We start from the raw sequence: 15,283 nt of genomic DNA, 5'->3' as shown, positions 1-15,283 counted from the left end.
CTTCTGTGGTGCCTCTCACCATTGCTTCGGTGGAGCCTTTTCACCATTGCAGGTGAAAATCAGAACAAACACGAGTGTCGTGGGAATTTTTGAGTGTCGTGGAATTTTTGCAGGCTTCCCTCCAGTGGAGCCTCTCACCATTGCAGGTGGAAAGCAGAACAAGCACGAGTGTCGTGGAATTTTGGTGGCTTCCCTTCTGTGGTGCCTCTCACCTTTGCTTCGGTGGAGCCTTTTCACCATCAGAGGTGAAAATCAGAACAAACACGAATGTCGTGGGAATTTTTGAGTGTCGTGGAATTTCTCAGGCTTCCCTTTAGCAGTGCTATCCCTACTGTGGTTAATAACAGAACAAGCACGAGTGTCGTGGAACTTCTGGAGTCTCCACTTTGCCTGAGCTACAGAACGAGCACGAGTGCCGTGGGATTGAGGCTTCCGTTCGGCAGCGCTATCCCACTGCTGCTTAGATACAACAAGCACGAGTGTTGTGGCATTTCTGAGTGTCGTGGAATTTTGGTGGCTTCCCTTCTGTGGTGCCTCTCACCATTGTAGGTGAAAAGCAGAACAAACACGAATGTCTTGGGAAATTCTGAGTGTCGTGGAATAGTCTGAGGCTCCACTTCGGCGGCGCCATCCCTCTGCTGGTCAGTAAGAGAACAAAGAATGCCGTGAGGCTCCTTGCTCTCTATAGCGCTGACCGCCCCCCGGCGCAGCGCAGAGCGGCGCTGCGGACGACGTCCCCCTCCGTCCCACCCGGCGGCGTTTGCGCACGCGCGCTGCCGCCCTTTCGCTCTGAACCGCACTTCCCGGCCCGCACCGCGCTGCCGCTGCCCCTCCTCCCTCGCTGCGACTGCCGGCCCCCCCACGCTCAAGGCAGGCTGGGACTCGTGGTCCCTCCGCCGCGTTTTCCCGGTAGGCCCCGCGGCGCGCGGCGTTTAAACGAGCGGCCGTTGCCCGTCCGCGCGTGTCGCCGCCGGGACGGAGCGCCGCGCCATGGATCCGCGGCTTTACCGCCACATTTGTCCCGGGCGCGTCGTCAACATCCAGCGCAGCCACGGTGAGCAGCAGAGCGAGGCTCCGGGGCGGGCGGGGGTCTCTGCCGCGGGATCGGGCGGCGGCGTTCGCGGCTCCTTCCCGACTTTCCTCCTTTCAGGTCTGATCCACAAAGCGACGGTGAAGGCGGTGGACGCGCAGCAGCGCTCCGTGTCGGTGGAGTGGTGCGAGGCGGGCGTCGTCAAGGGCAAGGAGGTGAGGGCTGCTCGCCGGCCGGCGTTATCCGTGGCTTGCGGCACGCGGCCCCGTGTCGCCAGGCGGGCGCTGGGCACGGCCTGCCTCCAGGGCCTCCTGCGCGCTGCGGTGCCCTGCTCCCTCACGCCGCTGCTCAGGTGGGCGCGTTCCGTGTCGGCCGCCTCGATCGCGCTGCTGTTTTTGCACAAGAGTCCTTCGGGGTTGGAGCAGCTGAAACGAGACGGCCGGGGCCCTCAGCGCTGCCCCGGGCGCTATGGAACGCTGCGCATTGTGATCGGGCGGGCGGGATCTATGCGGGCTCGCGGATTGTGGCTGTGCTGGGTGGGGCGGGCGGGAGGCACAGCTGGATCTGCGTGGACTCACTTGGGGCTGTCACTGAGAATGCAGGTGCGTTGGCTTGTGGATTAAATGCTGAACCCTTCATTTCCCCGGGTCTAAGTAGCTCTTTGAAGTTTATTTCAGTAAGCGCAGTCACCTCTTAATGCTCTGCTAGCACAGAAGTCACTGAGATTTACTAAGATTAGCTGTAAGAGATTAAAAGCTCTTGATGTGCTTTGCCTATCTTTTGTGCTCACAGAGCTCTTCTATGGCACCCGCAGAGCTGTGCGGTGTTTGGCAGATGAGGGTAAATGGCATAACCAGCACGTTTCTTCTAGTGCAGCTGCATGTAGCCTACTCAAATAGAATCTTAACTGTTGTCTTGCCCTTAAGGGCAATTTTAACGTTTGGCAAGCAGTGATTCAGGTTTATTTGCCTGTCCTGAAAGTCAACATTAATAAAAGGAGATGTCAAATCTTCTCTTTGCTCTTGCAGATTGAGATTGATGATGTGATAACATTAAATCCAGAGTTAGCAGAAGACCTACCTACTGCAGAAGTGAAAGAGAACCTTCCTTTGCAAGAGAATGTAACGGTGCAGGTAAGTGCTTTAGCCTCCCCAATTAATAATGTGACCACAGCACACTTAAAACCAGGCCTTGTTATAAATAATACTGCTGGTCTTACAAGTTGGAGACATCTGACTTTCTGTTCTGTATCACAGACATTAATCAGAAATCCTTGCTGCATTAATGCTGTTCTGTAGTGCTGTCCTTTGTGTTCCTGGCTTATTCTGATTATTAATAGCTCTCACTGTTTTCCAGAAACAGAAGCGTAGATCAACTCTTTCAAAAATCCCTGCTCCACGGGAAGGTGAGAAAATGTTGTTCTGTTCCATCCCTGTGAAATGCTGGTCTTCCACTGTGGCCCCGGTATTCCATTTTAGTGCAGCACAAGGCTGCTCGTTCAGGCAGTGCTAAAAGCAGCATACCAGTTTGTACCAACGCTTCACGCGCCTGATGCAGAACCTTGCCAACCAGTTGCTCTCCTGTTCCTGTAAGCTGGGATTTTCTTATATGCTGCCCTTTTCTGTGGCATTGTTGTAGTTATTCTTTGACGTGGCTTTAAATGCTGCTAGGAAGTTCCTGCTGCTGTGAGGTTTAAAGTTTTGGATGTAGCTTTGCAAACAGAAAAGTAAAGTGACAGTTATTATGTCAAAAAGGTGTCAAAATGACAACGGAAAGTGCAAGAAATAGCAGTACCAAATGGCATCTGCTCTTCAAACGGTCCCCATGGGCAGCAACTGTTCCTGGAGACATTTCAGACTAGGCAGCTGAAGTGCTAGCTGGTGTGCCTTAGCTCAGTGATTTTTGTCTGTACAGTTTTCTGAGCAAAGATAGGTGAGAAAAAGTGAAAGTGCAGGGCTCCTAAGGAATTATTTTTCTGGAGGGGTTGGGAGTTAGGAGATTCATGTGTTTTTCACCTTTTTAGGTAGCTCTTGTTTTTGAGTTGCAAGTGACAGTGTTACAGGTCTATTTATAATACAGTTGACTGCAGATTAACGTCATAGCTGGCCAAAACTTTTGCTTTTCTATGAATGGCTGCATTTGTCTGGCCTTCTGGCTGTATACAGTGCAAGAGAAGGGAAATTAATATTGGAAATCAACTGTACGAATCCCTTTGTACCTGAGAGAGAGGAGTAGTCCAAGAAACTCAATCTGTCAAAAGTTGTTCTGTACTAAGCATGCTGATGTTTCTCAAATGCAGAGAATTCTCCATAGATCTTGTGAACGGCAAGAAAAATGATGTGATAAAGTAGTGATTATCTCTAGACAAATCAGTTAATGGGCAGCCAGCTGGAAAAATAAAGGTGTTTTAATTCAGACATTGACTGATTGGGGGGAGGGGGGCAAATGGCCTCACAGAGGTTGCTGCTTTCCTGACATATAAAATCTAATTACAAATGTGAAGTGTTTGTTGCCTTTGCTTCTGGCACAGTCTTGTCCCTGATGACCTGCTCAGAGTGCTGGAGGGAAGCAATTATCAGTCATCAAATATTATCTATATTATAGTTGCATTACATGAGTGTCAGGAAGTAAGTCTCATAGCAAACTCTGTGCTGCACCAATTAGGAAGCTAATGTTGACTTCAGGAGTCAGTCCTTAGACTAAACAAATCAAAGATCAGAAGGTGTCTGTCTCCTCATTAAAGGAAGTGAGAGAAGCAGCGCTTTTAGGATGAACTTGAAAACAGATGCTGTCTAAGTTCTGTGAAGCAGTAAGAATTTTAGCAGATGCTGTATATTCTCTGTACAGAAATGACTTGAATCCAAACCACTGAAGTGGAGCAAATCCTCTGGCAGGTATGCCTGTCCAGGAGCACTATTACAAGTGCTGAGTTTGTGATGAAATCAGGTCTGGGCATGTTTGACAAAAGGAAATGGAATAACGTACCATCTGAGTATAATGAAACTGATTCTTCTTGTTCTTAAAGTTGCAGCAGTGACATCTAATGTCTCTGCACCTGAGCAGAAGATTGCAGGTAAAAATTCTAACACATGAGCACTGAATTTCATGTGCACAATTGTAAGGAATTTGATCCAGAACTGAAGTTGAGATTTGTTTCACATTAAGTATTATTTCCTTTGAAATCATAGTGATTGATTCTGGGTAAATTCCTTGCTGGAGGTTAGTTCTGGTTTTCATAGCACACTTCTATTTTTCATACCAGATTTGCTTTTTTACAAATCTCTTGAGGTGTATGTTCCAATCCCTTCCCTAGGAAGCTCTGCAAGTGGTTTGTTCTCAATCAGAGAACAAAACCTTAGTTAGTCTCCGTTGCCACATGCTTTGAAAAGGCACTTTGTGAAGATTTCATATTGTGACTGTGTAGAGTCCTTTAGCTGAAATTATGTCACTAAGCTGCCATTCCACTGTGGCACCCCGTGCTCTCTGTACTGGGCTTGGGTTTGTGATGGTTTGATCCAGCCCTTGACCAGTTTTATCTTTGGATGTGGAAAAAGTGATTTTTGTCCTGGCTTTCCTAGATAACTCGATCTGTAGTCTGTAAAGCAAAATTAGTGGTACAGCCTTGGATAAATTCATTTTGAGCAGCTGCCAGATTGCAGTTCTGCTGTCACCATCAGTTAATTTGTAGCCTGCAGGTGTGAAGCTTCAGAGGATTTTTCCATTTGTCTGTGATGTAACTACCTCCTTCCTAGGTCTTAAGATTTGGAACAGCCATATTAGTGAATCCCTAGTGATATCTGACAAGAAATTCACTGAAGCTGCAAATCTGGAATGAACTGTTTGTTTTTCTGTGGTGGTCGTTTCTCACCCACCTATCTTTCCAGCACTGCTTCATCCTAGACTTTGCTAACGTCTCAAATTTGGAAACTGTCTTTTTAATCACAGCCTGCACATCTGAATACACAATTATTTTCAAATGCCTGAGTGTCTGATATGCGACGCTGACCTTGAATTTCTGTTTCCAAAGCTGTGCGGGGCCGTTCTAGGATGTCTGTCATCACAGAATCTCAGCACAACCTCCAGGAAAATGAGATGGGGGTGGATCCCTGTACTTCTACACAAATAAGAAACAACTTGGCAGTTCCTGGTGAGTACAGAAAGAACTTAGAGAATTGCTGATATGAAGCAACGTGCTTTGTATGTATTGAATTAAGTAAACTACCTATCTAGGAACAGGAGCAGCCTCTACCCTTTCACATATAAAGCAAGAGGGGGAGGTCCAATGCTATGTAAATATCTGGGGCTTCTGCCTGAAGGAGTTATCAAAGGACATGGGAAACAGTGTTGTTGAAGAACAGTGTGCTTCCTTAACCAGACAGCTGCAGCAGGTCTTGTGCTTTAATGTGGTACCTGCTTAACAGCACCAAGTAGCATTCACAGGGCGAGCAGGAAGCAAAGTGCCTTAGTACTCACAACAGGCTCTGACTACACTGGTAGTTCTACATATGCTGGTTGAGTAAAGCAAGAACTTGAGCCTGCTTGAGTTACTGTGAAACTGTAGTTCTCTCTCTCAATGAGACCTTCTCCATGAATAGTGATGCACGTGCCTCATGAATTAAGATATTCAAATAAGAGGTTTGATATTAACTTCTTGCCTAGCTGATGTGGCATTGATTTGTAGCTTTGAATAAAATCTGGATTTAAAAATAAGTATTTGCATGCAAGCTTGTTCTCTGAACCAATCCACAATCAGAGCAGAGGAATACTTGAGGTCTGTAAGACTTCACAAATAACAAATAGTTCTTAATCTTTGGGTTCTACTTACTGTCTTTTGGTCTGGCTTCTTTCTGCAGCTGGCCAAACCAGGGCTAGTAAGCTGCGCTGGGCTCCAGAAAATGTGCTTCCAAATGGGAATGGCATTACAGAGGATAATCTGCCTTCTGCTAGAATAAGCTCTTCACAGAGCCCAGGTACCAGGGAGCAGTGGGGTACCAGGGAGCAGTGGCTAAGAACTGGTTCACCAGTCAGTGGTGCATCGCTGTGCTACTTCGTCTGCTCCTGGGCTAGCACTTTGAAAAGGTGCCTTTGGCAGTAAGACCGGATGACTGAAGTATTTGTATGATAAATGTGGAATTCTACCATAGCGATATCTCCGTAGAAATTCTGCCCTTAGAGTAACAGGGCAGTATAAAATGTGTTTAAAACATAGGGTGAAAATTTAATTAAAGGAAACGCTTTCATTTTTATCTAGTTCGAAGAAAATCTAACATTGTGAAAGAGATGGAGAAGATGAAAAACAAGAGAGAAGAGAAGAGGGCTCAACTTAGTGAAATCAGGATAAAACGTGCACAGGTAGTACTATTCCAGAAAGCAGATACTATAGGGTAGCATATCGTGGCAGTTAAAACCAAAATGTATTCATATATATATATATAGCTATAACGGGCTCATTACCTTTGTCTGATTTTGTCTTTTACATGCAGGAAATTGACAGCAATTGTCCAAACTGGGAGTTTGCACGGATGATCAGGGAATTCAGAGCAACGTTAGACTGCCAGCCAATATCCCTGTCTGACCCAGTAAGGAAACATTGAGGCCACTGACTGCAGCACAGACCATTTGACTTATTTATTTTGTACTGAGGATTTTAGCATATGAGCAAATCAGTGCATCACAGCTCCTGGGAAATCCTGAGCATATTGTGATCCTGAGGCACCTGGCAGTAAATGTGAGGTCACTAACCTGTCCAATGTAGGATAAGCTGCAGTAGTAATATTAGATCTTGCTGGACAGCTGGCCAGCAACTGAATGTTACTGATCCTAGTACAGAATGTTTGGGATACTTCAGCATAGGAGCATTTCTGCAAGATATGTTGAGTATGCTACTCAAAGGCAAGCTGCTCGTAGTGTTCCCTCTGTGTTTGATGGACTTCAAGACCTACTTCATGAGTTGTACTCTGCCTCAGCACCTCTCAGAAATTACTCAGTGCATGTGAAAGTTGATGTGAGGAAGCATGAAATTTTTCTCTGTAATTCTAAGTAGGTGAAACAGGAACATAATTACTTGTTTTCCTATTTTTTCTTAGATAGAAGAACATAGAATTTGTGTGTGTGTTAGGAAGCGCCCTCTGAATAAACAAGGTGAGCGTGCTGATGAAGCAGCCCTGATCTGGAGCTGTTTGATATGGCTTATTCATGTTAAAACTGAGTCTCTCTTCTGTCAACAGAAATTAACAAAAAGGAATGTGATGTGATTACTGTTCCAAGCAAGTGTGTCCTTCTGGTGCATGAGCCAAAGCAGAAAGTGGACCTAACAAAATACCTTGAAACCCAAACATTTAGATTTGACTTTTCGTTTGATGAAAGTGCTTCTAATGAAATGGTGTACAGGTAATGCTTTCTTCTCATTGGACGATAAAAAGTGTTGAGCTACAGCTGGGTGACAGCCTGGCTTAAATTAAACTGCTACCTGAAATAAATAGGAAATTCCTTTCTGGAGGAAACCAAACAACTAAAAAGTCTAACACGGTTTTTGCATGGCCTTGCTAACTATCTAAGGATTTGCTTTTATTTGCTTCTGTAGGAAAACTGATTAAGTAGGATGTGAAATGCTTGCCTTAACTGTCTCTTATCTTCTGAATATCCAGGTTCACTGCTAGGCCTCTTGTACAGACAATTTTTGAGGGTGGAAAGGCAACATGTTTTGCATATGGTCAGACAGGCAGTGGCAAGACGCATGTAAGTTTGTTTGTTTTTTTTTTCCCCTCCAAAGAATCATTTTATAGCTTTAGATAATGTATGTTGAAGTTCTTTGTTATGGGATTATACAAGGAACTTGGGTCTTGAGGGTTTTGTCATTAAACTGTTAATAGTTTTAGTTGTTAATCCTCCTTTTCTGTAGCTTTAAGTATTTCTTCTGAAGTTGTGAGGAAAATCATGTCTTGTTCCTCTTGGAGGAACAACTCCTTTGAACTCTAATGCAGTGGCCAGCAGTCCAGAATCTTACAGGCATCTAACTGACACTTTGCCTGGTCCAAATCTCCTCTCTAAACTGACAGGGAAACAGCAAATAACTTCATTGTATTGCTGTAATCATCTCATTCACATCAGATCATGTACATGATAACTTCCTAGTATGTCCTTGGGATTAAAATCAGGTTGCCTGCCTTGCTTTTGAGCTGCACTTTACTTCTGATGGCTTTTTCTTTTAATAGACCATGGGTGGAGACTTCTCTGGGAGAGCGCAGAACGCCTCAAAAGGCATATATGCTTTTGCATGTAAGTTGATTCTTAAGATATGAAAACCAAACTTGTGCATGCTTTTCCTAAATAGATATGCTTTGTTTTTACAGGATTATTTAAAATGTTTCTGGTAAAAGATGCATAGAGTACTTAAGTTCTGATTCATAAGTGGGGCTGTTTAAACAGCAGGAGGTACAGGAAGCAGGTTGCTCATAAGCCCCTCCTTGATGTAATGCCTAGAAAGTGTCACAAACTGTTTGTTCTGAGTTCTACTTTTCTTATAGAAAGGCATATTGTGAAACTGTCAGTGCAGCAGGTCGGTTAAGTTCAACCAAAGGGCCAACTGTTCTGGTATATCATCTCCAGCAGCATGCAAGTGCTGTCTAGGTTCTCTGCAGGAAGCATTTCAAACAAATGCTTGGCTTTTGCAGGCCTGTCCAAAGCAATAACAGGTCTTGATGTTCCCCATGTCAGGGGGATGTGTGTGCAGCTTTTACTTACGCTGATCTTAGTAGACCAGCACGAGTTGCTGTCTGCAGGTAATGTTAGCAGTAGAAGCATCCGTATCCCTTTTTTCAGTTTCTGGATGACAGTGCTGCTGAAACTGGTTTTCAGATGGTAGCACATCACTAATTGTTTCATTAGAATTTGCTTAGGATGGCTGTCATTAAGCTGCTAGTCACTGCTTTATGGCTAGTGATAATCAGCAGTAGTTCAACAGCAACTAGGACATGTTTTAAGCTAGTTAACTAAGTTCCTGTCTTCCTTCCCCAGCACAAGATGTCTTCTTTCTTCTAAGCCAGCCCAGGTACAGGAGTCAGGACCTGGAAGTCTATGTGACTTTCTTTGAAATATATAATGGAAAGGTAAGACTTCTTTTCTTTTAATCCTGGCCTGATTCTGGCTGTATGTTTTACATGTGGCTTAATTAAATATAGCGTTTTTTTTTTCTATCTGCTAAGCCTCTGTTCAATGTGATGTTCTCTGTAAAGCCAGTACAGGATACCTGCAAGGAGTCTTTGTTCAAATTTGCCTCAATCTTATTGCCTGAATATAGGTGTTTGATCTCCTGAATAAGAAGGCAAAGCTTCGAGTCCTGGAGGATGGCAAGCAGCAGGTTCAGGTTGTTGGTCTGCAAGAGAAACAAGTCAGCTGTGCTGAAGATGTCATCAGGATGATTGAGATGGGCAGTGCTTGCAGGTTTGACGCCTTAAAACAATAAGAAAGCAATTGTGTCTTGTACTCTGTGTCTGCAAAAAGTGATGCTTGTAGCTGGTGTTTGGATTTCAAATAATGAGCCTGTTGTTCCCAGTAGCAGACAGGCACTGATCTGCACGAAAACAAGGGGATTACATAGTGCCTACTAGTAGGCATGGATTTAGTCTTTCTTCCATAGTGGCCACATGTTCACGCATCTCCAGAAGAAAGGAAATATTTGCATCAGAGCAGCCTTTCCCTTATGTCACATCTAGGAAGCAGGCAGACTCCAGTTTAGAAGTATCAGCTAGTATACTGGAGCTTAAGTTGCTCCCTGAAAGTGTGTGAGATCAAGGAAGAGCAGCTGGCATCAAGCTGTAGTTGCAAAAGTGTTTAGGATTAACTGCAGGCCAGATGAGCTGTTCTGATAGCAGCAAAAAGGCTACATGTCATTTGAAGATCTCTAAGAAGTCCTTGATAGGAGTTGCTGTAGGCTTGGATGCTCAATTTGGCAGGCCTGGCTGCAGACTATGACTGGAGCATTGCTACCACTGCACCGGTACGTCTTTAATCGGGGGCTAAGTTCTGTATTAACAAGTCCTAGCTGTCTCATAAGATATACCTGCTATGGAAATATTACTTGGCCAAGAACTTCTTGGCAGCTGTATTACATTGCACTTGCAGATATGTGCATCCTGAAAGCTCCACTAATGCTCTGCTGTGCATCCTTTTTTGGGTGAGGTTTCAGCCAGGAACTGTTTAATGCTTCAGCTTCCTGCCTCCCTCAACAATATTTCAGGGCAACCCCCTTCCCTGTTCACCTGGGAGCAAACCTGCCAGCCCTCTTAGGGAACAAATGGTAGTGAAAGTCACAGTGAGGTTTATGGTATGGCAGACTCAATCCCTAGCAGTGACAGGCAGGAACAGTTGCACAGCAGAGGCTAAGCAGCAAGCCTGCTTGGCTGGAGAGAGGGATTTACAATGACTGCAGTGTGCTAGCACAGCTAATGTTTAGTGGCAGGAAAATGCTGGGCTGAAGGTATTTCTTCCAGCTCTGAATGTGTATGAGGTGTTAGCAGTCAAAGTTATTCTTATGTAGGCTGTCTGAGTTGAGCTGGGCAGCATGGTAACAGAAGTGATTCCATAATTCATGCAAACCTGAGGTACTGTTGTGTGGGTTAAAGAACTTAATTAAATGGCTGCAGGCTTTCTTTAATGCTGTTGGGACCTTTGAATCTCCAATGGTGCAGCTCTGACACTTGTTTGCATCTTTGCTGTAGGACATCTGGGCAGACTTTTGCAAATGCTAGCTCTTCACGGTCACATGCCTGCTTCCAAATCATACTACGTCAGAGAGGGAAATTGGTTGGCAAATTTTCCTTGGTGGATTTGGCAGGAAATGAGAGAGGTGCAGACACATCTAGTGCTGATCGACAGACACGAATGGAAGGTGCAGAAATCAATAAAAGCTTGCTGGCTTTGAAGGTGAGCTATAGCTCAGAGAGCAAATGGTGCTAATCAGCACAGGATTTTGTTTGACTTTGAGGTAATCTACTCTGTTTCTTTCCAGCACAAGGGAAAAGAATAGCCAAAAGGATCTCAGTTTTGTATTTTAATAACCCTGTAAATCACATGTATTATGCTTGCTCTTAGTATGTTTCCAGGAAGGCAGTACAGTTGTCATAGTCTCATCAAGTCTAATGCTGTCACAGCCATTTGAAGCTTCATTCAAGTTGGCTTGTTTTTGTGTTTCTGTTGTTTTCTACATATGATGGCATGTGGTATCTGTGGTGGTCAGATATGTGGAGTGTACTTACAAGGCTAGGAAGCATGTAGAGAGCAATAGAGATGATTCTTCTCCAGCCTGCTGGTGGCTGTAGTTTGCCAAGAGATACAGATACTATGCTCACAAAACTTGTCTTTTCTTAGGAATGTATCAGAGCTTTAGGCCAGAACAAATCTTACACTCCTTTCCGTGAAAGCAAGTTGACCCAGGTGCTGAGGGACTCTTTCATAGGAACCAACTCAAGGACCTGCATGGTAAGTATGTTTGTGATACAGTTAAACCCACTCACTGTTTGCAAGTGTTGCAATTTGGCCAGGTAGCTGCACCTCCTCTTCTAGGATGGAATTTTGGTGTCAAATCTGCAGTGAACTTTGCTCCAGTCTCAGTAGGAAGAAGGCAGCACAAGTCATTTTCATACAGTGGATCTGCAGTAGTGCATGGTGTGCTCTCAAAGCACACCTAATTCCTGGGAAGGTGCAGCACCACGCGTGCACAAGAAGTCAGTGGAAAACAGACTTTTCTCTGCTCCATAGGAGCCGTACAGAAAAACATACGTGGCCATGTCTCAACTCTGACCCTTTTCCCTAACATGTCCCAGCTGCCTGCTGAGATCTGCAGGGCCAAGAGCTTGAGCAAAAGGCAGACATGGAACTCACTGTGGCTTTCTGTTTGCAGATAGCAATGATTTCTCCAGGCATGAGTTCATGCGAGTACACCTTAAACACACTGAGATACGCTGACAGGTATGACTTTCTGACTTAAGGATTCTACTATTACTGCAGAATATGTTTTGACTGTCCTTTCTTCAGAGGAAGAGTGTCTCATGGTAGGCTTCAAACTGCCCTGTTTTTTGTAGGAAGTACACCCTGTTGGCAGTGTCCTGAGTGGTGACCTCCACCCATAGTGTGCACTAAGAATAAGGCTGCTGTACTACATTCCCTGACATAACCCTACAGATTATGCACAGCACCACTAGGTGTTTACTGTGGACTTCAATATGAGCTAGTAGGGTATGATACCACTTGAATGAAATCTAGAGAACCCAGAGAACTCAGGTGCTTGGAAGCAGATGGTGGGAGTGTGGATTTGAATGCTCCGTGGTTGGTCTTGGGCACCTGTAAGACAGATTTGCAGGAACAGATCTCTAGAGTTCCCTGGGGGTCTTGCTGAACCCTGGAATACCTGTGAAGAGCAGCCTTTACATCTCCAGTGAAATGATGAGTGAAAAAGGATAGGCAGACTCTGGTTGCAGAGAAGCAGTTTGTATTTCGAATGTCAGCACAACAGCTAAAGAAACAGCTAAAGCCTTCCCTCTTTCACCAGGATCAGTGGTATTTGAATTTTCCCTTGCTGATGCTGTGTTGCATGGCTCTGTACAGTGGCTGCAGAGTCTGTGACTTTTGTCCTATGTTAAGATAAAACTTGTGTACTTCAGACCTTGTAGCTTTCATTTATGTCATAAAAGGCCTCTTGGTCCCCTCCTTAGCAGGAAAACTCAAGAGAAAAGTCTGAACATTCAGCAGCACAATGAATCTTCAGAGGTTTGGTTCAGGCTCAGGATTGAAGTTGCTTTTTTTTCTTTTGGTGGACAGTCATTCCTGATCACCTGAAAGCACAAGACAAAATGAAGCATCTGACTTGCACACTTGCACTGTGCTTTGCTTCCTCCCATTGGCTTCACTGCTGGTGCACAAGGCAAGTTCAGGCCACTGGATAGGGAATAGGTAGGCTAAAACTCACTGAAAATACAAAGCTGATGCTGGTAAGTGGGATGAAGTGCCTAGCTGATGCTTGACACCTAGCTCCATGTCATCAGCCATGACTTTTGTCCTTATTACAAAATAAGGACAAAATAAGGACTCTCATTATAGAGTCTTGAGACAGGGAAGGAAACCACCTTACTCCTGTTGTTTCCATACTAAGTCCTCTTAGTTGATTGTGACAGACCAAGCTGACGTGTCTCTGTGAAAGGCTTTACTGGCACTTAGTACTGTGTATTCAGCACTTCTCTCCAGGAGAGGTCCTAGCTTGATATGGCTACACTGGATGTGCAAACAAACATCTTTATCTTTTTTTCTCCCAGCCCTTTGGAGTTTCTATGTGAGCTTGTTCCAGGTGTGACAGTGTTTGGAATTTCTTTTAATAAAGCCAAATGCTTTTTGCTGGGCACTGATGAACTACAGCAGCTGCCTTGTGATACCACAGCCCTGAAATTGCTGAAAGATACTAAGTGGCAAATATTCTTGTTGCAGGGTGAAAGAGATCAGTCCTCATAATGGAGGTGGCGAAACACAGAATCAAATGGAGATTGAGGAAACAGAAATGAGGGAAGAAAGCTCAGGTCTTCGACGCAGCGTATGTGTGTGCAGTGGGCTGAAAAGATCTCAAAGCTGGAAACAACTTGCTGTTCTTACTTAAGCTGTTTTGTTGCAGCTGTCCAAGGATGAGGAGGAAGATCTCTGTCCCCACCTGTTTAATTTCCGTGAAGCTATGAGTCAAATTGGTGAACGGGAGGAGAAGGTTGTAGAACAGCTTCGAGAACTGAGACAGGTAAAGAGGGAAGCCCAGCTCAAGATGCTTTGACATGTTGACAGCAGCTTGCTTTGTCTGAACCCAGTGCTGCTGGGTAGGCCGTGGGCTGTAATTAAATGGTATTACATTTCCCTTACTGCTGTTTTTTTTTTTTTTCCCCTGTGGTTTCTTGCCCAACAGGTAAAACTGGGGAATTCTGGTGCTTGTGACCAGCCAGTCCCTGTCTCTTCCACCTAGCAACTTCCATCTGCTGCTAATGAGCACAGACTGATAAAGTTGTCTGTAGAAGCTCAGCTCGGTTGCTTTGGTGTGCCAGACACATTGAAACTTGACTTTCTAGAAAATCAGTTTCTTACTATGTTCATTCTTGTAAATACAGAAAATGACAACTGAGCTTGACTACCTCCTGGGAATCACAGAACAACCAGACTATGACCTTGAGACATTTGTGAGCAGAGCTAAGTACTTCATAGAAGAGAGCTCAAGAAACTTTCTTAGTGCCAGAGGTATGTTAATACTTCTCGAGGTAGTGTCTACTCAGGAGGTGTGTTCTTAATCTGCACTTCCACTAATCTTCTTTTAACTCTGAAGTAACACCAGCCTGTATCTTATACCTCTGGTCACTCCTAGCTGATCACCAGGCTGGACTGGTCTTATTGTCTGCATTTTCAGAGTAAAAAGAGCATCAGCTGAACTGCTGAGTGGAGCAGTTGGGCCAGGGAGTTCAGTTTTCAGATCAGTAACCCTGTCACTCCTCTCTTCCTTCACAGAAACACTGGATGCTCTGGAAGTAGCCATGCAACTAGAAGAGCAAGCCAGCAAGAAGATAAGAAAGCAGAGGCATCAGTAAATACAGCAAGACCTGGTTTGCAAGCAATCTTCTGTATGTCTTGGACGTTTGTCAGTGGTTTGTGTAACTACTATTAAATGCAGTAGGGTGCCTGAGAGAAGCAAACATTGCAGCCTATCTCTCTTCGTGTCTTGTATCGGGTACTCTGTAGAGACTCTGCTGGAAAGCTCCCCTTTAAGGCCTGGGGGAGGAGGGCTGAGAGTCTGCTAGATATGTTTCATATCTGGTCCTTTATTAATGACAATGGACTTCTATTAGAGAAGTAGATACACATACAACTTTCTAATGTACATGTAATTTTTGATTCCAGATGTGCTTGAAAACACTGCAGAACTTTTTCTAGGAAGAAAATGGACTATATGTAATGGTTTAAAAAAGATAATCAGTATTTTACGATGTTTTTTCAATTAAATAAATGTTCCTGTATTTAATTAACTTAAACCTTAAAACATTTCTTGCTGATGTTTGCTAAAGTCTTAACAGTCCCTGCAGACTGTCTAGTGCTGTAGAGGTACCCTAATTTCTTAGTAGATTTATTTTTGAAGTCTTTACACTTGTAATGTTTGCATAAAAATAATTTAAAATAAATGTTCTCTTTTAATTGAGATCCTGTGGCGTAGAACTTCCCAAGCAAGGGGGGAAAAAG

The 15,283-nt window shown here is 44.4% G+C and overlaps 1 protein-coding gene across 5 annotated transcripts; it reads left to right on the top strand.

Annotated features, from left to right (window-relative positions):
- Positions 1-979: 979 nt before the first annotated feature.
- KIF2C (kinesin family member 2C) lies at positions 980-15,217 on the top strand. 5 transcript variants are annotated; one of them, XM_042819344.1, is made up of 22 exons: positions 980-1,054; positions 1,151-1,245; positions 2,059-2,163; positions 2,387-2,435; positions 4,062-4,103; positions 5,058-5,177; positions 5,884-6,000; positions 6,282-6,382; positions 6,514-6,609; positions 7,117-7,171; positions 7,258-7,420; positions 7,678-7,768; positions 8,245-8,308; positions 9,047-9,138; positions 9,330-9,472; positions 10,750-10,954; positions 11,399-11,509; positions 11,931-11,998; positions 13,508-13,610; positions 13,689-13,805; positions 14,167-14,293; positions 14,558-15,217. In XM_042819344.1, exons 1-22 carry the CDS (start codon positions 991-993, stop codon positions 14,635-14,637), a joined length of 2,208 nt encoding a protein of 735 aa, XP_042675278.1. In that variant the 5' UTR covers positions 980-990; the 3' UTR covers positions 14,638-15,217. The 5 variants fall into 5 exon arrangements, with proteins under 5 accessions (XP_042675278.1, XP_042675277.1, XP_042675279.1 ...); XM_042819343.1 differs by having other exon boundaries at positions 4,056-4,103; XM_042819345.1 differs by lacking the exon at positions 4,062-4,103.
- Positions 15,218-15,283: the final 66 nt, after the last annotated feature.

The sequence above is a fragment of the Centrocercus urophasianus genome, unplaced genomic scaffold (genome assembly GCF_019232065.1).
Source record: "Centrocercus urophasianus isolate 14NV4802_14NV808 unplaced genomic scaffold, USGS_Curo_1.0 seq_18, whole genome shotgun sequence".
Classification (NCBI taxonomy): domain Eukaryota; kingdom Metazoa; phylum Chordata; class Aves; order Galliformes; family Phasianidae; genus Centrocercus; species Centrocercus urophasianus.
This window is presented reverse-complemented; position numbering and strand designations above follow the sequence as displayed.

Bases quoted from the DNA above. Each gene is read 5' to 3' on its own strand.
- KIF2C (XM_042819343.1), top strand. From the start codon at position 991: ATGGATCCGCGGCTTTACCGCCACATTTGTCCCGGGCGCGTCGTCAAC. The intron at 7,172-7,257 runs GTGAGCGTGCTG...TTCTGTCAACAG, and splicing joins GCGCCCTCTGAATAAACAAG to AAATTAACAAAAAGGAATGT. The intron at 7,421-7,677 runs GTAATGCTTTCT...CTGAATATCCAG, and splicing joins TCTAATGAAATGGTGTACAG to GTTCACTGCTAGGCCTCTTG.